Below are 27427 nucleotides of genomic sequence, written 5' to 3'. Positions count from 1 at the left end.
CAAGCCCCCTATCCCCACCATTCTCTCCCCTGCCAGAAGTGTTTGAAGTTGATAAGCATATTCAGAAGTTATTATGTGGAAAACACAGTGACACATGCACAGCAATACAATTGTACAGGAAAGCAGAGGAAAATTTAGGCTTTGATGGAAAAAAAGGACCAGAAAACTTTTCAAAGGCTTTTTTTTTTTTTTCTGAAACATACTTTTTACAAGGTGATAACTTGATACAAATCAAGAAGGATTAGAGCAAGGGATCTAGCTTTGCATGTGTTTCCATTATATAGTTCCAGTCTCCAATTTAATCAGAGTGCTTAATGCATGGGAAGGTAACAGGAAAGAGAAAGAAATGTGAAGTTAGTTTGTCAAACATTTTGCAATTTCATGTAATTCCCAAGGAATAGTTAAGTTATACAGGAAGACTAAAATTCAGTTACTAAAAAAAGAAAATATTATTATCACAATTTAATTTTAAATTGCAACAGGATTTACTTAGTGCACTGCTGTTGATACTGCCACAGCATATACTTCTGACCTTAACAGGAAGTAGAAAAGTGAAGTTTTATTTACTGAAATATTTTTAAAATCTGTAAGACCTAATGAATAATCTCTAATAGAGTTCAAAGGCTTCAAGATTTTAATCAGTTTACAACTCATATGTATATCTATCAAACATGAAAACATTACTATAGTAGGGAATAATATATAAGTATGGCTCAAAGCGATAATACTTCTGCATGCAATTTTTATTCTGAACAGTTACATATTCTAAATGCTGTTCATAAATCTCACAAAGCCAAAAAAAAATATTCCATCAGTGTAGCTCAAACCTGAAAACTCCAATTATTCTTATGATGAAGAATAATATCTGCAAAAATATAAAGAACAAGCGAACTATTTGCATGTGTTGGTAGAAATTATTAAGGACAAAAAATGTATTTGAAGACTTTTTGTAAATGCAACTACGTCATTAAGTTTGCATTAAATATGCCATTCCCTGGTAGTTACAATGGAAATAAACAACTTGCACGAATGTCCCTGAAGTAATTTATTTAATTATGAGCTTCAGCACATATTTAGTGCTTCAAATTCTTCTATGCATTGACGTACTAATTGCTAGCACTTTAGAATATACATTGACTAAATATACTTTGTGTCAGAAGAATATAGTCAGGTTCTTTGTATAATATTGAAAACATGGAATAATCTTAGTAACCATTTAACTGAGGAGATATTTATTCTGCAGTTTGAATAGAACAATGAGACACCACCGAAGGCCATGTAAACATGAGAAGTGATTGAAGACTTAACCAATAGCTTTTTGAATGTCAGTATACCAGATACAAGTCTTCTTTTCCTTGGTATACATGTACATGCATTTCTGGCAGAGAAAGGAAATTAGTTCATGGTGTAAGTAAAACATCTCTGTGGGGCCAATGAGAAAGATACACATGACCTTCTGCCTATTTCTCCTTGTAAAGAGCATAAATCTTGTGCAATATTCACAGCATCTGGTGGTGTCAGCTCCACAACCTAATGCAGACCATGCAGTTTTCTTCTGTGTTAGTGTATCTATATAAATAAATAGGTTTTTCCTCAATAAGTTGTAATGTAAACTACTACAACAAAGAGGAGACTTCATTTCAAGCCTCAGCTTCGCCCCCTTTTTTTTCTTCTGTCAGTGACAGAAACTTTAAAAATACTTGATAATAATAGAACATTTAATTTTATTACCAACAAAATCACACTCACTGGAGTCCCCTCCACTGATCTCTGAAGTGAAACTAGAAGCAATGCTCCTTTCTCTTCCTCCCAGCAAATCACTGGTTTTGACATGTCTGCCTGTACTATTCTTGGCCTTGGAGGCCTCTTCCTCTTCCAGCTCTCCACTGACCTCTCTTCACATCTATCACTGTATCCTCTTGCCAAAGAGATGCTCTTCTTGACCCTCTTCTCCCACTTCCCTTGCTTCTCACTCCGGATAATTTCACCACAGACTACATGCAATTCAGCAAAGTCTCCTGTGCTGACAATTCACTGATCATGTTCTCTCCAATTTATTTAACTTCTCTAATCTAATCTCTCTTCAAATCTAAGTTCAGTCCACTCCTCTGCCAGGTCTTTACTGATGTCTAGCATGTCTAGCTATCAGTTTACTCTACAGCTCCATTCTCTTTTTTTTTCACCCCTGCAAATCTTTCCATTTATCTCCTTTTCTCATTTTCATACAGCACTATCACTGTACTCCTTATCCTTGCATATAATTTGAGCCCATTTATTTTGAGTCCAGGATATTCTTTGAATCCCTTCACCAATTCTCTTCTTACAAAAGCACAAGCATTGTCATCATACACAGACTAGTACTCCACTGTTTATTGAAGGTGCAATGTTTTCAGCTGCATCCTGATGTTAGCCCTCATCACCATTTGTTATATTTCAAGTTAGTAGCTTACTCCCAAAAAGTTTCCTAGCACTGACAGGGATGCCCCAAACTATCTCTAAAGTCACCTTACCAGTAGTCTTCCACTTTGTTTTGCCCTGGCACAATTGACAGCACCAGACATCTTTGCAGTTCAGTATTACACTTTGTGTTTTTCTCTCAGCTGGGCTAACATCACTGAACTTGGGGTGTCCAAAGCTGAGGCACTCTGAACTGGGCAGCAATCTGTGCAGCTGTCAGAAAGAGATATGCACATATACACACATGAGCACTGAGGTCCCTATCTATCTTCAGATCAACTCACACATTTTTTCCCCTGAAGTCAGTCAGTCATCTAATAAAAGAATTTACTTCTTTCTACAAACCTTGTGCTTGCTATGTCCTTTAAACATGCAGCAGTATCTCTGTTTTCTAAAGAGAACAAGCACAGGATGACAATGGAGTTCTCACACCTACAGACACAAATCACAAAAGGTCAATTGTTCCTGACTGAAGGGAAGCCACCTGCAGTGCCAGGTAGAGCTGGTTTCAAAGCAAAATAAAGAGAGCAAAAAAGATTTCCAGATATCTAATGTATGTGAAACACTTTATGTATGGTTAAAATGCAAAGGACATAAGAGAAGCTATAAAAAGAGCTACAGCTGGGTATGAACAATAGCAAATGAAGAACAGAAAGGAAACGGCTCCAACACAGGATACCCCATTTCTGATCAATGCCAGTACTTATCTGTACCAGATTATTCCTCACTTTTCTTAGAGAAAGTGTTTTTCTGTTTGCCACTCATGGATACTTTCTTGCACATCTCCATGACCATTTGTAGTGTATCATCTTTTGCTACACAACCGGCTGTCATGCTTTAGGAGCGGTACTCCCCAGTTCAGTGCCCCCACTGAAACTTTCCACACCACCACCACTCATCTTTTCCCCACCACAGGGAGTACAGGGCAGGTTAAACACCTCACCTCAGTAGCCTAAATTAGCCTTTTCTTTGTATTCATTACCAGTGAAAAATCTTATGCCCAGACTACATGTTGGCTGGACAGGTACCATGTTTTTGGTCAGTGTGTTACTCTGCCTCACCTTTTTAACTGTGCTGGACATTGGCAAGGACTTGTATCTGTGGCATCAGCAAGTGCAAAATATACTTTAGTATATTTACTCTGCTGAGTATATATACTCAGCACAACTGACCCAGGTGGGGTAGGCAGCTTGGGGTTGAGAACATGCACATCAATTCCATCCTCATGGATGGAAACTGCCTGCACAGTAAGTGTGCCTTGTACTAGCATGGCATAAACCAGAAGCACAGTGTATTTCCAAATGAAGTGCTTACAAGAAGAAACACACTGGACTTCAAAAACTAAATTAGTATCAAATGAGCAATTAAAAAAAATTGCAGAAAATATTCTGCAATACTGAAAGATTTTGCCTTGACTGTTTCAGTTTACAATCCTGACAATCAAGAGCAATTTAGCTACTTAATACTGTGCTAGCCTTAGGAACTGATAGATAGCTCCTACAGCCTGGGGATATGCCCTTTTACATGAATTTATACACCTGCAACTTATATGGTAATGTATGTTTCCGTGAATTCAATTTAAATTGAACAAGCATTGAAAGGGAAAAAAAAAGTTAGTATCACCAACAAACAGATGCAAATATTGCTAGATTAACCAGGTCATTTTGGTCCCAAAGCTAGACAAGAGGCCCAAGAGCCATTTGCTGCTCTATTAGCAGCCTTGTAAATACCTCTCAGCAAGGTACAGCTCCATCTGGCAGAAGACAATTTCTTGCATTAGAATTCTGGTATTACCTCCTGGCTTACACCGTGCTGAACCATCTCACAAGCTCTGTACATAATCCAGCAGTGTTTGCATTAAGAAAAAATGCGTCCTTTAACAGGAAGAGATAAAACAAATGTACAAGACATTCTGGAAATATCATTAAAAGGCATAGGAAATGTTTTTCTTTGTTCAACAGTATAATTAGAAGGACTCATATTGTCTGCATAAATGCCCATCCTTTAAAGAAGCATGAGCAATATCAGAGTTTATCAAAAGGGCATGATCTGTTTAAACAGATTAACAAAGTTAAACTTGGAAGTTGGATGTTCATTTAACAATTTTTTATAGTTAAATCTTGCCTTCCCTCTACTATCAGTTTGGATAAAGATGCAAAAAGCAGAGCTCTTTGTAAAAAATCATCTTTCTGTGGCAGCAAAATTGAAAGATAAGAAAGACCATTATATTCTCTCCCACTGTCACCACATCCAAGCACCCCCACTATTACCTAATACTTACTTGCAAAGCTGTCTCATTCATCATTCATCTCTAGAGTAATAAACAACCCTTTCAATCCTTTCAGACTTGGATATTTTGATTCCTCTTTATGCAAGGATGTCTTCATTTTACAACTTTACATATCAGTGTACATATCAATTTTCATGTGCTTACTGTGAAGTGTGTGCTCCCTGATCTTTTGTGACACATATATGTGGCCCTTGAATTGCAGGAAGACCAAAGCTTTTGTGGCATACTTTCCCTGGACTGCCAAATTATTTGCATCTTCATATAAATTCGAGGTTTCTAGGCCAATTCAAGTAAGTGTGGGTATGTTAGGACAGTTAGAAAAATCAGCTGTTAAATGGAAAGCTAGTTCCAGTCTTAATCACTTTGTAATTACACTTCCTGAAACAAATGCTAATTAAAAATAAATCCTCTTCTGTACTAATAAAAATATATTTAAAATTTTTATTAATTTCTTGCTCACAAGATAGTTCTGTTTTATTTCTAGCTAAGGAACTATAAATAAGGACTTTGCTTTTAATTAAATACCATGTTTGAAGAAATGAGATGCCAAACTGAAATAATAAAACACAGTTGATGTATTTATGTCTCCATTGGATTCTCTAAAGATATTTCTTCTTCAAAGTTCATAAGGTAAACAGAAGTTATTGTCAAAGATTCGAGAAAGAACAGATGTTTTCATTTCAGATTGCTATTTTTGTAATCCAAACTAGCTCAGCACCTAGACAGTAAAACATACTTTGTGAACACTGGTATGTGGAAACCTTTCCAGCTGAAGTAAATGTTAAGAAAATTTTTAAAAAACCAAAACTTGCTAAACAGACAAACATCATAAATTATATACATTAAACTGCAAACTTAAGATTTATTTTAGTAAGATTCAGCACTAGCAACTCAAACTGTGACATACAAGAAAATTACTATATGAGGAAACAAAATGCTCCTCTTATTAACTAACAGTTTCCTTTTTCTTGTGGAGCATATTAGGAGGTTCTTTGAAGGGGTTGCGAAGCTAAAATAATCCTCCAGGAATCATAAGAAAAATTCAGACTTTATGTAAAACATAACAAATAAAACATCTCACTGATGTGGCCAGTACACTGTGTAGGAAACAAAATTTTTTCAAACAATTTATTTATATTTTTGCTCCAGTTTAACAAAGTACTTAACCCTTCTGGCTATATCTTTTATTTTAATGATCAAAATTAGGGATATTACTGGACAGCCATGGGATCTGGTTATTTTATATGCCTCTTGTTATTTTTGTGCATCAGTATGAATTTGAGGTATGAAGACAAGTGATATCATGTCATGTATATGAATAAGGTAATGAGAACAGAAGATAAGCTTTCAGATTTACCTTTGACTTTCAGCAGAGCTTTTGCTGAGTGGACTTGGTGTTAGTTTCAAATTCTTCCAATTTGAGATTCAGACTATTCTTTCATCAATTTTGAGAATTTATGGAAATATTTCTAGTTATGCTGGGTTTAATAAAAGCAAATTTCATTGTAGTCACAACCTGGAATAAGTCCTGAGATCCTAAACTACCTGTAACCAGTATTGGCAATGGTAAACATACACAAAGATCACACTTTACATCACAAAGACCCTGAGAAATAACCAGACAATATTTGATTTTCTATTCTTGCACCAAGAAGGTTTTGTTAATTTTAATGTTAAATGTCATTAAATCCCTAACAGCTTTGCTGCTGGAATACATAGCTGTATGCATACAAAGGCAGAAATTGTTCCTTTCTAACACATATGCTTCAATGAATTCTTTTATTTATTAAAATTATCAGCACAGTCATAGAAATGAGAATTCTTTCTAATCAAAATAGTGTATCATTTTCAACAGGAATTCATTTATCATAACAAAAAATTTCAGCTGCTTTCAATCAAATATGTTATAGAGAAATAGTCATATTAATGGTGAAATTTGTGAACAGTAGGTTCGTGTCTGGGGTATAACTGACTATATGATCCTCATCTAAGGAAAATTAGACCACTTATTTAGGAATTGAACAAAGGATGTAGGAAACCAGTCACAGAAGCATTAAAAAAGACATTCAGGGTAAAACTCATAAGATTATTATGAGTCTCATTGAGAATAATTCCTCTGGAACCACAGGTGTCTCCATGAACCATAAACAAAAACAACTAATCTTGTATTTCTTGTGGAGAAAAAAATCCCCCTAGTCAATAACACTTTAAGATTTCCCTTTTGTACATGATCAGAGTTGAAGATGATGTACATCAACAATGCATTATTCTTACAAACATTATTCTCCCAGAATTTGAAATTTTCTGTATGTATCCAGCATAAGCTTTTAATTTTAATAAATAATATATGACAAATGCAGAACTTAAATGTAAATCTTTTATGTGACAACAGAAGTGTCAAAACATATTCAAAATTTTCCCTGGAATGAGAATCTTAAGGTGAAGCAAACATAACTTTTGCCCAGTTATTTTCAGCAGACTAAATTGTAAAGAATTGTAGTTTGTTAACTAAATATATTTTACATCTGAGAATGAAAAAACAAATCAGTGTCCTTCCACTTCTGTCTCCAAAATATATATATTTTTAAAGTAAATTGAAATACAGTGTCTGGGTACCTTTCCATGCACAACCTTCACCAAGAAGGTATCAATAAGGCACAGTAGAAGAATCCCTTTCAAATCCCCGTATTCCCAGGGAATCAGACCTTGCTCAGTATATGGCTACACTTCACTGTGAACTGCTCTGGATATTCCAGGGTCAGGAGGTAAAGAGTACATGGAGAGGGGAAGGAGGGAAGAAGAGGAAGGAGGGAAGGAGAACAACCCAGTCCTGCTGAAACCATGGTTCTGTCTCTTCTCACCCTCACTCTGCCTTCCTAAGGACAGAGCCCTCCACTCTGTCCTCTGCTCACCAGAGCACCTGGCTCTGCCTCCTGATATCAGAAATGCAAAAAATCACAACAAGACCACCAAAGGCCAAAACAGCATGTCTGGCTAAAGAAGGAGGTTGCCATTTAAAGTCCCTTTCACGTATATAGCCAGATGAATTATAGATTTGAACCTGGCTCAGGCAGGTCCTGGTGAAAAGTCCTGACTATTGACCTAGGAGCCACGCAGGAGCTTGGGCAGCTGTGCCTTGTCTCTGCCTTTCTCCTTATTCTCACACATCTGTGTGGGGGAGGAAAAGGTTACACGCCACTGGGCTGGAAATAGCAAGGGAAGAGATATGAATAGAGAGACAGTAAAGGACAAGAAAAGAGACTAGAGACCAATGAAGGCAGATAAATGGTTTGCAGTGTCTTAAAATTTCAGTACATATATAATATCAGTGTACATATTTTTTCAGAGTACAAAATTCCTATTAATATGTTTCTGTCCTGGTTATTGATTATTTCCTCTTTTGCATTTTCCTTTGAAGAATTTTTGCACAATATCAGTGTATGCCTGATAAGAAACTAATTCTGGGATTCAGCTCCACATTCAGGCACTATATGTGAAAGAGGTTTTTTTTTGTCTAAGTCCCCACAGCGGAAGGTGGAAAAGTTAGTGTGTTTAGGCAAGTGAATACAGTCTTACATATCCACCAGGAGCTCAGATGGGAGCTTAGACAATTATCTCTTATCAAATCAGGCATTGCAATTCAAGCTGAAGCCCATCTTCTGGCAAAATGCTGTATTGGGAATCAAGATACTTTTGTTGCATGAAGACTGGCCAGTATAAAAATCATATTGAGATAGTGCATTCATCCACCTTATGTTCTACATTTTTCTAGAATAAAAGATACAAAAAAAATTTACTGCTTGAATTAGTCAATAACTGAAGATAACATTAGGGTGGTTTGAAGATTAAATTATTTCAAAATTGATGTGGGTTTGATTTACTTGTTTTTCAAATGAAGTGTTAATTAAAAATTTAAATATTAACTTTTAATTAAGTACACTATATTGATGCATAATTATTCTCATTTACTGTGGCATTCATTGACATATCCATATTTGTGTATAAATCCATATTTGTGCATAAATTAAAATTTGTCAATATAAATTGATAGTTTTTACCCTTTAACTCTCATAAATCAGGAAGTAGTAGAAGTCAAAGACAGTATTTACTTTGTAATGTGCTACAGTGAAACCTTTATTTTACAGCTGCTAAAATTTAACTGTATAAGTATATGCAATACTTAAGATACAATATGCATTAATTAGCTTTGTAACACAAGAGCATAGAGTTGGTTCTGGTCAGCCAAGAAAAGGGGACTTCAAGAAGCTAATTCTCTCCATCTCAGGATATCCCTTCAAAATGTCAGGACAATCTTTCCCTTTCCACTGAATGCAGAAGGAATACAAATGAACAGGCTGAATTACATGGATGAACTCCAGTGTGATGAGTCATTTTTGAAGTCAGCTATCCTATTTCTAACAGTTGTCTTGCTGCTTATAAGAAAAGTGCAGAAAGTTCTGGAGTAACACCATCATAGGAAAAATCTGTACCTTCTCTGTGGTGAAGGTTCACCTCAAAGGCAACCTAAAAAGCCACAAATAAGGCTAAAAACCCTTTTAAAAACATTGTCATATAATTCATACTTATGAGTGTAGGTGTGCAGACCTTTGTGCTGTGTCTGATGACCCAGCACATACCAGGCAGAACAGCCTGCAGACACTGTTTATGTTGGGAAATCATCTGAAAATCACATTGCAAATGAGGTAGCAGTGTATTTTAGCAAAGGGTGGATTTTTTTAATAGTCATCTGCATTTAAAAAAAGGAATTTAATAGTTTTTTCTACACTAAAATAGTTCAGAAATTAGTTGCTTTTCTAAAATTATTTTTGAAATTTCTGCATAATCAGAAAACTTAGAGATTTCAAAACCTGTAATTCTACCCCACCTGCAGCAGTAATTATGACAAGCACTGGCTCACCACGCTTTGCTTAATTATTTCAGTAATGGTTGTTTATTGTATTTATTAATAGAATTCTATTCACTATCTCAAAACTTATGGAAAAGTTGACCACTCATTTTGAACTTGTTTCTATCTCTTCCTATCAGAATAGACATAGAAATTAATATTTTTACGGCAGTTTATTCTGTGCAATAAGTAAAAGTGTCAATTATTTTTAACCTCTTAACTAAGAGAAGACATTTTATCTGTCACTGAACTTTTGAATTTGACATCAATTAAAGTTCTCCCATTTAAAAGGAGTTATTAGAGCAACAAGAAGACTTACACAATCAATCTGTCAAAATGATATTACTGCAAAACCTTCAAAAATAAAACCTTTCTTGTCAAACAGGCACAATTTGTAGGTGGCAGGCTTTAACTTCAAAATGAAAGGCCAGAGATCCCCAAAACCCTACTTTACTCCCATATCTGTGATAAATAAAAACAGTTTTTAAAAAAAAATATAACATTTAAGGAACAAAACACGACAGCCTATATATACAAGAGAATACTGCTCTGTCTCTCATCATATTAGCCACTAAGCCAAATAATCCATATGGTGAGAGGTCTAAAAATGAGATATAATCTAACCTGCTTTTAGTCTCACAAATTTTATTTATGAAAATATAGACAATATTTTATTTTATTAATATGGTAATGATCACATACTGGCTGCAATAATCAGTGGAAACAGCACAAGGAAATATCAATATCAACAACAATCCAAAGTCTTTCAAATTTAAATAAAAGAGACCACTGATTACAATGAACTCTCACCAAAGCAGAAAAAGCAGAGGACAAGACCTGTATTTGACTGTTCTCCCAATCACTGCAAGTAGCCTCTGCTATAAACAGTTCTCACTGATATACTGTATTTAAGAAATACAAAACAATTCTTTTGTTGTTTTTGTTTTGAGGGTTATTTTAATCTTACTGGGTTTTGGCCTTTGCAGGTTTGGAATGTTCTCAATTTTCTCTTCGCTCCCTGGTTTGATTATTCATAGCTACATTGCCAACCTCCTCTCTTTTAACATTTCATTTATCACTATCATTACAGACAAACTTCTGCTCTTGCTGAGAAAAGCACACTTTCCATCCCTAAAAAGCTCCTTGCTACAATAGGAGAAGCAAAAATGCCATTCAGTCTATTTCAAATTCTCATTCACAATGAAAAAAATCAGTAAACAAGGTTTTAATGAATGGCAGGGACAGCAATCAAATTTTCAAAGACTGCACTTCAGTAAGGCAAATTTTCACAGAAATTTAACAAACTAAGCAACAGTGTTTCAATGCTGCTTCTGCATTTGGTTTTCAAAAGACAAGGATTTAGGCACGAGGCATCAATTTAGAACCTTCCCAGAAAGGCCTGCAGGAATAAATCAAAAAGGGTAAGATCAAGAGAAGCATGTGTAGCAGCCAGTTTTTCTGACAGAGAAACTGGAAAATAGGTGCAAAAACCTAAAGCATGTAAAAATCATTAAATACAAACAGCTGTGAAACTGGTGTAAAAAGACAAGAACACTTCCAGCAAATCTTGTCCCATGCACAAGTCTATACACAGAAAACTTGCAATATTTAGAAGGATTATTATTAGCTCATATTTTTCTTCTTTGCAGGTGGGCTATTTCCACTGGATTTAATGGCCATGTGACCTGACAGCCTGAAGAACAGCACACACAGCTCTCAAATGTTGCAGCCCCACAGCTAATCTCAATATGATGAACTACTTTTGGACCAGACACCACTCAAGACAAATTAACAAGACACCAACAGCCAAATTGTTTAGTTACCTGTGAGAGTACCTTTTAACCTACAGGACAATAATGCCTATAAGGCCCCAAAAAAGAAGGAATTTTTTTTCTCAGAAAGTCATAGGGAGAGAAAAGGGCTTTGTACATCACTGAAGTGTTGTGTCAAGGAGATGAAATAGATGAGTTTTGGAATAAAAAATACCATGGAGGGAAAATTACTTGTACCCTAATTACAGGAAAACCAATATTATCTCATACGCAGAAGAGAGTTTCAGTGAAATAGAAAGCCAGTCTGGACTAGTTGAACCACAGAAAGGATGGAGCACAAAAGCTGATATGATTTCAGAAATAATTTGCACATTTTAGAAAACCATGCTTATAGGAGCATGAATTTTTTCTTTTATTTTTTTAATGTATCTGTTCCATTTCTTATCATATTTTACCTCTGTAGTTTAAAATTTATCAATAGCATCCCACATTTGTGGCAAATATCTCCTTTTGATAAATATTTTCTAAAAAAATTAACTAAGATTAAGACTCTGCATTAGATATTTTCCCCCTTGTATAACATGGAGATAGATATAACACCCTGGTCAGTTGGGCAGGAAGTGCACCAAAAGCTTTTTCTTTTCCATGTGCTGGATATACTGCAATAGTAACAAAAAGAAATTCAACCCAATTGTTAACTCAAAGACGTGGTGGAAAACTATTTCAGTCCTACTTCTTTGCTTGCCAGAAAAAATACCTCTAATCTTGGCTGGCAAAACAAGGTGGCAATATCAGCCAGCATGATCACAAGAGTGGTGTCACTCAAGAGAGACTGTAAACACTCCTTTCTTCTCGCACAGACTTACTTATGGTTCAGGTAAGGCACCATCAAACCTTTTATTTCAAGATCTGCAACGAAAGTTGAGTGCTAGACCACAACGGAGCAGAGACATGGACACAATAGCTCCTGACACATGGCCCACATTCTCGTTAGCACTGCTGACATTGATGAATTATCTTGGAGAATAATGCACTGACCTCTTTTAACTGCTTTCTGATTTAATAGGCTCCATTAAAAAGAAAAATTTAAATCACAGTCATGACAAGCCTAACAGCATAATGGTACATATGACCTTCAGTTTGTGCCTTTTAGCATTTAACAAAAGCATATTTACCCCAATGCAAAAGCAAAAATGCTACAAATTAACTCCTGCCTTCTACTGTAGAAGTTTAATCAAATAGAGTTTCTTTTTATTTTCAGTCCAGAAACCCCTAAAAATGGATAACACCTAGTTTAATTATCTTTTATCTAACCATGAAATCCTGTGCATTTAGATACAGAACCACTTAAACTAGTTTGAGAGGATTTGGTGGAAATTAAATGCAGTGAAATGAAAAATGAGGTAATTTACTTGCTTTTTAAAAGCTTGCTGGAAAGGTGAATATTCTCAGCTATGATTTCAGCCCATATTAGTAGTGGTAAAATATGAAACCCCATGGCCAGACATGTCAGCAAAGAGTTTTTATTTAAATTTCATCACCTCTCAGTGAAAAGTTGTTTTCTGCAGATTTTTCTAGTAATTAATTTTTCCAGTTTTTACATGACTGCTATTTAAAGAGACACTGAAGAAGCACTCCACTGCTCTTTGGGGCAGGATTTTCAAATCCACCTTTCAGCATAAATCATATCTGCTATAAAATCCTGGGCTTTAGAGATACTTCAAGAAATTTTTCATAAAAATATTATTCTGTTCATTTTTAAAAATTTATCATGTGAAAGTTTCACAAAACCTATCTATCTCACCCACCTATATGCAGTAAAACTTCTTCTCTTTATCTTTGTTACAAATTATTAAAAAAAGAACAAAAACATTCGAGCAGTCTAAACAAAAAAACTCTAAAAATAAATAAATAATATCTTTCTACTGCAATATTCACTTATGTAATGATCACCATAGCTCTGAAAGAGGAATTTACTTCAGAAAACTTGTATATCCTCCTCTCATGCTTAAAATCAGCTATGGAAACTAGAGTTGAAAGAAACACCACATTTTTTTTTTAATGTTGAGCCAAGGCAAGAACTAACTTCTTCACAGACAGAGATTAAATCTCCATTGTAGAAAAAGATTGTTTAATTCAGGACCATTCTAATAAAAATCCAATAAGCAATCTCTCATGTATGTTAAAACACAAATGCATAGAGTGAGCTAACTGTGGGGCAGCTACAGGAGTTGTTCTATCCTGATGCACACCTGATTTAGTTCATGCATCTCAATATTCACCTCTGTGTGAAAAAATCATTGAATTTAACACAATGCCAGTAGGCTAGATGGTCATGTATGGGTGAGGAACAAGAAGCTGGGTGTTAAAGTACAAAAAGCCTTGCTCCAAGAGCATGAGCAGTGTGAGCCTCTAAATGGGCTTACCAACTACCAGCTTCAATCTGAAATAAGGCCTGGGTGCACAATGGCTTCTCTCAGCCTTCCTCCTCTCTTTTCCTCTTCTCCCTCCACTAGTTTCCACAAGAAGGAAATGCAGATAGAAGGGCCAGGTTGGAAATACAGCACGTACCAACATATGTATCAAACTGGGAGTCTCAGGTCCAAGGACCTAGGGGTGGTGTGTGACCTCACCTCTGCACCATGCATCTTTAAGCCACTTCTAGTAAAGCCAAGGAGTTTTTGCAGAACTCAAAAAATTGCAGTTTTATTCCTCTTTATAGATTTGCAGCTGGCCTATCATTTCAAAATATGAACCAGAGAAGTCCATAGTGTCTTCTATGAAAACAACACAATAATTTTGTTTGCTATAAGCAGAAATAAGCCAAATTTCATTATACTAATGCATTTTCTTTTATATTTGCATGGAACCTGGTGGTAAGTTCTGGCAACAGGAGTACTACTGAATATTGGAGAAGACAGAACAGGAAGAAAGAAGTCACTAATTCTGCTGAAATTTACATATTTATAAGCTGGTAATATTCACCAGAAGTTAGCTAAGCAAACTAATACATTGTTCTATTATTAAAAAAAGTGATAAAACTTCTTAAAAATACTTTAGATTAGTGTATTTTAAGAGGAGTCAAACTACACTGTTGTTATGCCCTTGCCTTTTCTACTCTCAGGAAAAAGAAAGGACTAGTATTTTCAAGAAGTATTGCATAAAGGCTGTCCCTTCATGTTTCCAGAATGCCTCAGCACAGCTCCTAGTTTCTTTAATACAGCCTTTCCTTCCTCTCTAGTTTCCCCTTTCCATCAGTCCTAATCATGAAGTAAAATTAGAAAATCATGGTTGGAATAGAAAAGAAAGGGGTTTATCTTGCCAAACTTTACCTGTGTAGGAATTCCAGGCTTCCTCTGTACTTAATATCACTATAAATATGTACACAGAGCAAAATCCTTCCTGTGTATTTTAAATACAAAGCTTGGAATATCGTGTTCGCCAGGTGTGCTTAGGCAAATTTGTTCAGTGGAGATTAACACTGTAAGATACAACAGGTTAATGTGAAGCCTTGAAAGATCATTCTTGTCCTCACAGGTTGTATCAGCTAAATGACATATCTGGTACATCTGGTAGATGAAGTGGGGGAGAATTTTGTGACTTTTCTTCCACAAAGGCAGATATAATCCAAGACATCTTGAAATCCTTTGCATAAAACAGTTTCTATAGGAGTAGCACTGCACAAACACAGCAGAATATCTGCTTTCTGGCACTGCCAAAAACATCTAGAAATCATTACTCTTAAAATTATTTTCATTCCAAGTGCTGTTGGGAAGTTATTAGGTATTGATTTAGTTGGTAGCCTGTACTTATAAAAGGTAACCAAGAATGTGTTATGGACCCTGTTAAGAAAATAGAGATATATATTACATTTACCACTCTCCTTGTTGTTCATTGATTTGTTTTTAAGGTGTTAAATTGCTTTATACATTTTGTGACTTATAAGATCCATGGCATACAATTTCTAACAGAATACTCTATAAAAATGATCACTCCTATAACCTGTATATCTAGTAGGAACACTAGCATGATCATAAATTCCCAAGTAAGAGACCTAATTCTTCCATCCATACTGGATGCAAATATGCTTTTCAGAATAAATCAGGATCAGTATCCTGCATTTCAGCTTAACAAGAAAAATTATATTCTCATCTGGTTCCAGTGTAATCCAAACCACTTTTTCTTTTTATACTCTATTTTCATGTGGCTATTTTTTTTCCTCACTTAATTTAGTGATATGTGCCAGTAGACTAAAAATATCTGCAAGAATTGGATGGATAATTTAACGCATATTATGTATATATATATTATTGCTCAGAAGGAAAAAGGCATACCAGCAAATATACCAGAAAATTGAGTAGTTGGCATCCATGCAACAGTTAGGGAAGAGCTTTCAGAATTACATTAATTACTCGTATGACAGAGCAGGATTCTTTAAAACTTGTCATGTAATACTCCTGAGCTTAACCATTCAAATTTATGAATTTCTGAATACCTCAAAGATTCTATGTTCCAAAGAACCACTGATTTGGAAAACAAAACAAAAAAAAAAAAAAAAACCAAACAAAAAAACAAATACCAAAAAAAATTTTAAAAAAACAAACAAAAACACCCACAAAACAAACAAAACAAAAAAAACACCACAAAACAAAAAAAAAAGAAAAAAAAAGAAAAAAAAAAAAAACCACAGACTTCTTCACATATCATCACAGTCTTATTTAGTGCACACTTTCCCCTAGTTTACACCTGGCTGGACTTGGGGGTGGCTTAGACTTTTCTCTTTCATAGCCATTTATACCAGGAGATAATCTGAATTTCATATCTAATGTTTTGTATTCATAGGAATCTAGAAACAGTAGATTTATGCTAGTGAAAGGGAAAGATACTCTGAAACCCAAAAAGGCAATTCAGAAATTATATGTGAGACATCCTAAATGGCATAAAACATTTCAGAACTTAAAATAAGAATATTTTTTAGTATCAAAACAGTTGATCTGGCTCTTATGGTTTGTGTTTACTCTTCAACTTGCTGCCTTTTTTCCTCTCTAAAAACGTTTCTGTCTGATAGTAATTCCACAGTCAAGTCTTCATGATAGGGGGTTACATTTATTTCATTCACCTGAGGTACTAGCATTCATTCTTGTCTGTTATTGCCCTGAACACAGAATTTATGTCAATAAAATTTTAACTTTTTTGTGTGTTTCATAGATATATACACACACAAACCATACAATTTATAATCACTTTTAAACCAGTCTATATATCTTCACTATGGAAGATTTGAAATCAAGGATTTTATGAGCCAGTGTTTAATTAATAATGTTTTGATGAGAACTACTATACAAATTGAACATTTTACTTTTTTTAATCTATATACCTTAAACTATGTAATATTGTTGCATATATCACTTTTTACTATTATTTGTTTCCTTTCTCAAGACCTCACCTAATTAACTAATGTCAACATTTTGTAGTCAGATCTATTTCTTGGAAATTGTTTGAGGTATATTTAGGGTTTGGGTTTATTTAATTTTAAACGAGGTCAACACAGAGGATCAAGTGAGAAGAGTTACACATGAGACTGAATCAAATTTGCCATTTCAACACAAATAGATACTTGCAAAGTTCTTTTCTTACATTAGCACCATTTTGAATACTTATGGATATTATCATACCAAAACAATTGTGCAGAACTGCACTGGACTTACTAGACTATAGCCTCACATTGGTTGAAAAAGTAAAAGGAAAATCCACTATCCTGCAGGACTTGGATAATAGGAAGCATTGCAAAACAAAGAACTTTTTAAACTTCAACATGGACAAATGCCAAATCCTGCCCAGGGGGAAGAAAAGCCCCTGCAACAACAACATCTGGGGACAGAGCAACCAGGGAGCAGCTCAGCAAGGAAGGCTCTGGAGTGGGGATCTTCACATGAGCCTGTGGGAAACCCAGCACCAGAGACAGCCAACAGCCTCTGTGACTCTGTGGAAAGGAGAAGATCTCCTCCAATCTGAATCTTTCTATGTTTTTTTCTATGATCCTATGATTAAATACTACTTCAATGACTTTACCCCATAATATTAAAGTGACACATCTGAAGGATCACTGCTTCCTATGGAACCCAACGAAAGAGTGGATCATTGCAATTGCATTTTAAATGTCCTTTATCAAAATCTCTGAGGATGAAACACATATTTCACAGAGCTTAAAGCCTAAAACCATACTAAAATTTTAATACCTGAATCACATAGCCTTATTTTGTGATGAGTGAGACAAGAATTTAAATTCCATTTTCTTTATTGGAAACTAAAAGCTAATACAAAAGACTTCCCAGTAAGAGGGAAAAAAAAAGTAATACTTTTATGTCCAGAGGCCAAACAATTCCAAGTTATTAGTTCTACTCAGAAGACATAGGAACATTCTGAGCTCCATGAAAACTTCATAGTAAAGATAAATCATATTTCAAATTGGAAAAGGAAATGTCCTCTTACTCAAAGGCTCAAAATGCTACTTTCACCCTTTTTTCTAAAAAAAAAAAAAAAAAAAAAAAAAAAGAAAAAAAGAAAAAAAAAAGTAAATCCAAATCCATTCATACATTCACATTTCCATTTACACTGTTTGCAGACCTTAAAATCAGAAGAAATATTAAAAATATTTTAAAAAATTAAAAAAAAAAGCCACCCATAACAGGAAAAAATGGTGCGCACCACTGTTGCAGGAATACTTTCTTTCAAGGGGTCTGATGCAAACCATGCAAATACTTAAAATAAGCAGCATTTATTTTATTGAACTGCCACAGATGTCAATATGACGTTTGTTTGAGAGCAGTTATTAGATCAACACTGACGCTTTAAAATATTGCAATGATTGTTGTTGGATAGCTCAAAGAAAACTGGCATTTTTCTTAACAAAGCCAGCTTAGAACCTAATAATTTAAGATGAATACATACTAAACTACCCTTCTACTGAGTTAGGTTATCAGCTGAAAGTTGTCTATAGTTTTGCCCTTTCTGTCATAACTGTACTAGGATGTTAAAATCTAGATTACATTTGTTAAACTCAGCTCCCTAAATCTGATATTTTCATATGCAATTGCATTTGAAATTTATTATTAAATTAAGCTACTAAAAATCCTTCTAATATTGTTCTTACACATGTAAAGAAATCAAGACAAATGTAAAAATGAGCTTTAATAAACCTAAGAGATCCAGATTTTTAAGGATAAAAATTTTATGAAGGAAAAGTTGTGAAAAACTCAAACTTGTGTTAATGCATGTTTGTTGAGAGTGCTTTACTCAAGTGCTGCATTTGCACTTATTTGAACAGAAGAACTCTGTTATCATGTCAAATATGAACATTTAACCCATGACCACTTACTCCTCCTTATTGATCAGAAGAGTAGTGAGAAGAGAGATTGAGATAAATCTTGCATCTTAATCATTAAACCTTCTCTCAGCAGTTTATTGAATCTTCCTTAGGTACTTTGAACATCCCCAAATTCTGTCTTCTGGAGCTGCACAGTTGATCAGAAAATCCACAGGTGAATTGAATTTGAGTAGTTTGATACCACATTTCTCAACCAAAGTCACCACCACCAAAATTCATATCCAAAATGTAGAGTTGGTTTCATTCTGCTCACAGTCAGTTTTAAAAGAGCAACAGTAAAATCGTGGCATAGGGTGGTGTTAATAGCAAGAAAATAGAAAAAAATATACTAAATTATTAGGAATCAAAAGGACTACAGCTGTCTAACATATAACCCAGTAGAGACATTTATGGTTTTTTTAAAAGTGTTATTTTCTATAAGTTGTGTAAATAGGATACACAGGAGGTGGTAAAGGACATCATATTTGTCCTCCCACTTATATGAATGACAGTTCTCATGGGAAGTTCTGTTTCACACCCTTTGCATCTGTGTTCTCAAAAACAGATAAATAGGATATCCTTCTGAAAATATTTTTGCTGTAAATACCTCACAAAATAAATCCTATAGCAAAACCAATTTTTTTCCCTAACCTATTATCAGAAACCAATATTTTTGACACTTCCAAATTATTCTTATTCCCAGAGAAGACAGAGAATATTAATTCAGCTCTGCAGATGACATATGACAATGACAGAAAAATGCAAAATGTGAAAATGCACACAATGCCTTCAGGATTATATCCAGCTAGCCTTACAACTGTAACTCTACATTAGGCTCTTAGGCTCACAACCTCTTCCTCTTGGCAGACTGATTTCCTCATGTATTGAATTATTTCTCCCCCATTTTTATTCATTACATAAAGTTATCCAATCCATTCTTCCCATAACCATCACTGTAATACAGGCACAGTCAGCCAAAATTTGCTTGACATAAAATTGGAGTATTTTCCATAATACCCACTTTATATTTTTGTTAAATATGTTCATCAGGTATCTTGATTAATGATTATTTTTTTCTATTGACATCACACATCATGGACACAGAGGGGTGATTAATATTGAATTACAATAGGATGAAGGAACATAGGTTAGTTTATATTTGAAATAATACATATCTTTATAAGGTTACAAATGCCTATCTTACAGAGAAAATGAAAGTCAAGTTGTAAATTGTATTAGCAAGTGAAAACAAAATTAAAGCCTCTACAGCAATGAGTACTTCTTATGTTATGGAGCTGGAAACAACTTTTTCATTAGCAACAATAAGATTTCTGTGCATCATTTTCATGTTCCACAGAATGGTCTGAACTAGTAGAATGCTACATTGCAACAAACTCAGATATATGGTGGTAAAAATTTTAAAAACTTCTATGAAATGAAGCATCTAGTTTAAAACAGATATCTGCAATGTTATTTGTCATTGAGAAAAAAAAATAAAGAAAAAATTGAGAAAAACTTGAGAAAAAAATAAAGCTCTGTTGATTATTTTGCAGTCTGAATTTATATAAAATCATTGTATTAACCTCTAGAATTCATCCAAGAAACACGACTACAATGTCTTTATCTGACCATTTGCCAAGAGAAAATACTCTCCTAGATTTGGGGTTTTCCTTTATGTTAAGCTCTTATTTAGGTGTAATAGTTCTTTGATAACTAGACTAAAATCATAATAGGAATATTATCTTCTCCTGCCTTCTGCTTACTCATAAATGCTGTCTCTGAGCAATTACCTTCATATTATTAACATATCTGATGCTTTCTGTAGGGTCAAGATGATGAAAATAGTTACACTTCTGTCTAGAGACAAAATGATCATTTGTTTGCTCTGATATTTGCTTGTTCTAATGTTTACTCGACCACATAAAGCAAATATCCCACTCCTCTCTATCTTTTTTTCCAAGCCCCATGGACTCACAATTTTTTATATTTCTACCACTTAAATACTTGTCTTTGTGTCCACAATGTAGGAAAAGTGTAAGAATTTGAGAGGAGAACAAATATAATCACACTCATGTAAGTAACATGAAAACTGAAAGAGACTTGGATTTATACTGAATAGCAAATTGAACAGGAATTTGATGTTGCTTAGACTAACAAAGAAAAGGCAAGCAGCTCCACACTCTGAATTAAATCTTATATTTTTTAAATGTGAAAAAATAAGAGGATTGTGACTGGAATATTATGTTCAGCTCGATCATGTACAGCTCTAAATTACTAGAAGGATAAGGAAATATTATAGGAAGGAAATATTAATATTATAATTAATATTACTTTAATTAGATTACCTATATTTCATATGGGTATATCTAACATATTTTTTTCAGGAGGAAAGATAAAACACATAAATACAGTTTGATGAGGAAGTTTTCAAAATGGAACAAGTGAATAATTTGGCTGTACTGATTCCAAAAATGCAAGAGCACCTTTAAGGAAATTATTATTCTGTACTTGCTCTTCTTATGACCTTCAATTTTACTTTTGTCATAACATTGCTTTCTTTCCTTTTGAGTTTGAGTTATTCCAAATGAATCATCCAGTGGCAGTCACCCATTATTTGCCTTCAGATTTGTGGGGCTGGTTAAAAGCTGAATCCCTAAGTGGCTGAGCTTGGAAGGCACTACTGGGACACATAAGAAGCCTAGGGAGCAGCATTAATGACTGGTCTTCAGCAGGCCTTTGTGAAGCTGATCACACTGGGAACTTCTGCCTTTTCCACATCCCTTGTCAGCAGGTCTTTTCCCCATTCAGTGAGTCTCAAATATCCCCTATTCTTCCTTTTGATGCTGATATACCAGTAGGAGATCCTTTCTGTTTTTCTACCACCACATCTAACAGATTCAGATAAAAATATTTTCATGGTGATAAATTAAACTTACTACAATATTGTATATTCTAAATGACATGTGAATCTTTTCATTGCAGTGGAACACAATGAATAATCAAAAAACCTCACAGGGTCTGGAAACAGAAGTAGAATTCATGGCAACCAAAAGATCTTTTGTCATAGGCAATCTTCCTCTTTCCCTTGTGAGCACCGTTCAGACAGAAATGGTACATGTGTAAATGGGTAATGTCAGAGAAAGGAACAAGACCTGAATTAATTCTGAGTAAGATATTTGGTGACACTGGCCAGCACATTCACAGCCAGGCATGCATGGATATGACTTGGTATCTCCTCAACCAGCAGTGTACTCTGAATACCAGGCTGCTTTAAGGTGCTTCAACACAGAGAGGGAACCTTATTCCTTTCTCTCTTCTTTCTCAGTATAAGCTATCCCACCTAAATGCCACCCTACTGGAACCACCTTACAGGCACAGCACTTCCAGCACATGGGCCTGAGTTGCTTGGATGGTCAGAATGGGACACCATACCTGTCTTCCCCTTACATCCATCTGTGGAGGGCCAGGTCCTTGAGGCAGTAGGACTCTTGATTCAGGGAAAGCAATTAGTTTTTGTTCTGACACACAGAACTCCCCAGAACAGGACTTCTTCTGAGGAAGGCACTCCACAGAGAAGCACATCAAGCTGGTAAGACCTCAGCATTCTAGGCAAGTTATCACACCTGGCCACCTCTGGCTCTGGCTGGGCAGCAGAATAGCATTGCATAACACATCTGCCAGGTTGCCTCTGCTACCTTCTTAAAAAGAGAAGAGAAACCCCAAACTGCGCCAAGTGGCACTGCACAAAGACACACAGAGGAAAGGTCATGAGCCCTCTTACAGAGCAAGGAAACTGCTTCTTGCCTTTTTCTCTCCCTGCACAGAGAGGCATTGTGGTGCCTCTCACCATGAGGAACCCACAGCTTCCATAGAATCTTGCCCTCTGTTTTATCAATGTGTACTCACCATACATGCTTATCAACCCTGTCTGGAATTCCTTTTACAGACCACTGTGTCAAAACATGGTTTTCAAAAAAGCTGCTTCTAGCAAAGGCCTCCCTTAAACACATTTGCATGATTTGGCTTAGCATGCTAGGAAGGAAGCGTGAAGTGTATTGGAAGTGGAGTACTGTGCTCTATGACACCACTTGAGAAAGACGTGGTGTGGGTTTCCTGTACAGAGGCACATGGGAAGGGCAGAACAACAGCAGCTCAGGCTGATGTAAAGACATCTTAACAAAAGTCAGCCAGCAGAGGGTCATCATCTCCCCACACAAGGTATCCATGATTTTTCTATGCTGACTCCCAGGGATTTGCAAGATGAGAGAGTAAAAATGTGTGTTTGCTGGGAGAAGCACTGCAGAGGACCCCTCAATGGGGATGTGAAACCTATTGAGTAATCTTGGGAAAACAGGGAACAAATACAAAAAATTCACTTTAAAACTTTGAGGAAACCTTCATGAATAAAAGTAAGCAAAATCAAAGTCCTCAAGGGATACACAAAACACATCTTGATGCCAGGAGAAACTTTAAAATATATTCCATTCGTGAACATTTGACTGAAACAAATACTTTCTTAACACAAATTGTGAAGAAGCTCATGATCTGTCTGCTCATTGATTAAAAGGCAGCAAGAAAAAGTGATTTTTTATGTTCTTTCTGCTAATTAATATCCATTGCTATCTCTCTGAGACCACTATGGTTTCTGTTCTCACATCTTTGTTCAAGGTGGCTACAGTGTTTCCCAGTAATCACTTCCACCAAAAGCAGGCAATTTCGGAGCATCTGTCTGCTGTCATCAGTACCAAAGAATACATTCCAGTAAACACTGCTGAAGAGATTAGCCAGGCTTTACATCTTTGTTTTCTCAATCAGTTTCATAGAAGTTTTGAGAATATTTCAATACAAAATCTACATAGAGGACACACTGTTAATGCTACACACAAGTTAAATCCCCAGATGCCAAGGCCAAAATTTGTGAAACATGAACAGTGCAATTCACCAGCCCATTATTACTGCATCACCTATTTTTTGTGAAAGGGCTTGACTTCCAGAAAATCTGTTAGCTATTACTATGTACTACGTAAGACTGTTCTGCAGTCTCAGAGATCCTGACAGCCAAGACTTGCATTTGATAGGCATCTGCCTTTCTAAAATATATCATCAGAAGACCATGGATGAAGAGCTAAATTGTGCTATGAGTAGCACATCCTTGTAGCTTGAACTTCAGCAGCAGCACTTTGGACCACCTTTCTTTTCAGGGTTATCATTAGCTTGGCTCCAGAAAATCCTGTATGATTAATCATATTAATAATACAGGTCTGAGGGCTTTGAGGAAAACAGTTTAGAAGAAAGCTGATAGGGCTGAGAAACTATAATAAACAATGTAAAGAAAGCAAAGAGAAAAAATAAATTGGTGTGAGCTTAACAGTATCCTTTGCCCTAAATATGCAGAAAAAAGAAGCAAGGAAATATGTTTTAGCTAAATCAACTGCACTTTAAACTTGAACTTTGTGTTTTTCATCCTTATTTGCCAGTTTCCACTTACATCTTTCAACCATAGTTTCAAAAACAGGAAGTATTTGGAAAAATATTAAATTGTTGTATGCATTAAGTATACCTTGTCCCCTAAAAACCTGATGATGAGTGACCTGCAATTATTAAAAATTAAAAATTACTATTAAAAATCGATTAATTGTTAATTAAACAATTATTAGGCAACAACTTGAGTTGAGCCAAACTGACTGCTCATCACACTTTTATTCACAGTTGCTAAGCAGCTGGTTAAAAGAAGTAATTACTTTTAAGTAAATAGTTTACTTGTGGGATCATGGAATAAAAGTCAACTCAGTCAGGGCATTCCAGTTGCTCCTGATGATAGAACCTCCATGAATATGTGCAGATGAGAAACTAGGTTTAAACTGCATTTTACAATAAAGCAACAATTTACAATTTCTACAAAACTGAAGACTGAGGGTGATCAAAGCAGGAATTTTGAAGGCTTTGTTTCTCCTGAAGTTCCACTGTGCTCCCACGAGCTTCATGCATTCTATCAACATTTTACAGAAATAAAGTAATTTGTCTTCCACCTGCATTTCAGTTGCCAAAACCAAATTAGGAACACATGTATCTTTTATAGGTCCTTTCTCTAGATTTTTCTCATTAGAAGATTCATTGTTTGCCAAGAGAGGAAAAAAACCCAAAAACAGATTGAATGTGAGAAGTTTAAAATTGTACCTGAAGAACTCCATGAAAGAGAAGCCATAACCATGCTGTTCAGCAATTCCAGCACAAACAACATTTGCAGATGCTCCAATCAATGTTCCATTACCTGCAGTTCAGAAAACAAAGACCAGTTTATAGCTGTGGTCTCTTTCTTACTCCTCCTCTATTTATTTTGTGTTGAAGTCCTAAGATGTACTCGTTACAAAATGAAAAATCAATTTCTGTTGTATATAGGCTTAGAAAGAAACATACAGTCAATATCTCCACATGCTATAAATAGCTTCATACTTTGAAATATAAGCATGGTATTATTCCCTGGTTCTACTTAGGCCAGAAAAATAGGGAAGGAACATAGCACCAATAAGAAAATAACATCAGAGAACTGCACTCAGATAAACTTGTTGATTTTTAGTTTTACTTAACCAGAAGGTGCCATCAGATGAGGTGAAAAGATTAGATAGTTGGAGGATTCTAAAAAAAATGGATACCTTTTTCCTAATGCCAACTTGATATTGACACCGTAGCGTTTTGTTTTTGATGAATTAACTAATTTGTAAGATTTGTTTCGGGTTTTACAATAGAAATTAAAACACGGTAAGTGTGACAATGGAGGGGAATGGATCTGTTTCATATTTCTCTCCTAAGGTAGAATGATCACAGACTTTGTTTACCTAATCACCATGGTTCTTCAATAAATATGGAAACTTAATTTTATTCAATGAAGTTTACCAAATTAACTTATACAAGCCCCACATGAGAGGAACACAACAAAGAAAAATAATTTTCCAATTTATAATGCACATCTATCCTCACTTCTCCCAAGCCTTTTCCAGAAATTAATCTATTTCTTCATTTTCTCTAAACTTTTAACAATCTCGCAGTGAAGTCAGGTATTCAGAGCTTAGACTGACCCATTTTCTATACCATTCCCATGAGTCATACCTCAGACTTATGCATGCTGCATACTTGACTTCCACAAAGCAGATGGCTCCTGCAAATGTTTCTGATCTAAGGCACGACTCAGGAAGTGACAGTGACTCCTACATGCTTTTCTTTAACTGAAGTTTTGAACAAAGGTAACAATCCAAGAGATTTTTTTTTTTATATACTTCAGTAAGTCATCTCTTTTGCCATATATCACTGCATTAACAATCCATTATTCTAAGCAGGAGCCTTCCTTTCCTCACATTGCTTCCTTTCCTCCCATTGGCACGTAGTTACTCTTTTTGTTTTAGTTCTGTTAAAAATTTTAGCTCCATGGAAACTCTTCAGGTCTGACTTTGAGAGAAACAGATCATAATGTAATTAATGCTCTGGTTAATTGTTTTGATTCAGTAAATGTTTCGGGTCATCCAGAGATCAGTGTACCAAAAATTATTATTATCTCAGAATAAAGGCAGAAGAATTATTCCCTCAGAGTATTCACACATGGTACTGTTATGGCCTTCTGCACCTGAAAGTGCACACAAAATTAGCAGATGTCTAGAAATATTATTAAAAAATAATATAACACTCTTAAATAAATTTTAAAAAAAAATTTAAAAAAAATTAAGTGCTATAATGCAGATGGTTTTGACTGTCATTATAGTGACAGAGTAACAAACCTGAGGGAAAAAATAAACCCCAAAAATCACTCAGGACTTTTTTATTATTATTTAGTTGACTTGATGAAAAGCAAAGCTTTCCAATAAAAAGCCCTGATATGACAAAAAATTTTCCAATTGAGTCCAAAGAAAATGCATGATTCTTTTTTATTCCAGGATGGTCAATTATTATCAACACACATTAGGCAGCAAACTGAGATTTTCATCCTGGAGTAGAGATCTGAACAAAGGTGTCTATTGTCTCAGGTGAGTGGCCTAAGCAACACCTATTAAGAACAATAGACTGGTTTTATTTTTTTATCAGCAACCCTTGAGCAGATGCCACTATGGAATGAGGAAGTCACAGAAGTCTTGGAGATTTCTTGAGATGAGAAAAGCATTCCACTCCCACTCCCTCTCATCCCAAATAGACATTTTGTTTTGTGTATTTAGTTCTCCCTCTATGGTTTTTAAAAATTCCTTTTCTTTCTGCTCTCCTAGGAGCTGTGCTAGGTGACCCGCTTACTAGTTGCTGTTTTTAAAGCTTTTACACTGCAAAGGAGCTGGAGCTCAGGGCAGAGATCCTGCCTGTCTCAGAGGAGTTCTGCTGATGTTGCTGAATCTGTGCACCAATACAAGGGTGTAACCCTATTGATCATAAAATTATTGTGACCATCCTTGTGAACCAAGAATTTTTTGTAACCGCAGCTTCTTTTCATACACAGAAAACCACTTCCACAGGTGCCTTAGGTGTGGAGAAAAAAATAATTATTAACATCATAAGAGGAACAAAAACCTTTAAAAAATAGTGTTTAGCACTGGTCATTAGAAACGTCACACAACTCGTTTCCCTTGCCCTCTCTCTTTGCCTCAAAGTATATCCTAATT

The 27427-nt window shown here is 35.3% G+C and overlaps 1 protein-coding gene across 1 annotated transcript in view; it reads right to left on the bottom strand.

Moving 5' to 3' along the window:
- OCA2 (OCA2 melanosomal transmembrane protein) overlaps positions 1 to 27427 on the bottom strand; it is a 160548-nt gene that overhangs the window by 13454 nt on the left and 119667 nt on the right. Inside the window, exon 22 of the mRNA XM_041422122.1 lies at positions 24969 to 25062. Coding sequence (XP_041278056.1) covers positions 24969 to 25062 — 94 coding nt within the window. The remainder of the gene's footprint in view (positions 1 to 24968; positions 25063 to 27427) is intronic.

Source organism: Onychostruthus taczanowskii, unplaced genomic scaffold, assembly GCF_017590055.1.
Source record: "Onychostruthus taczanowskii isolate IOZ18803 unplaced genomic scaffold, ASM1759005v1 scaffold71, whole genome shotgun sequence".
Classification (NCBI taxonomy): Eukaryota; Metazoa; Chordata; class Aves; order Passeriformes; family Passeridae; genus Onychostruthus; species Onychostruthus taczanowskii.
Note: the sequence above shows the minus strand (reverse complement) of the source record. Positions and strands in the feature narration are given on the sequence as shown.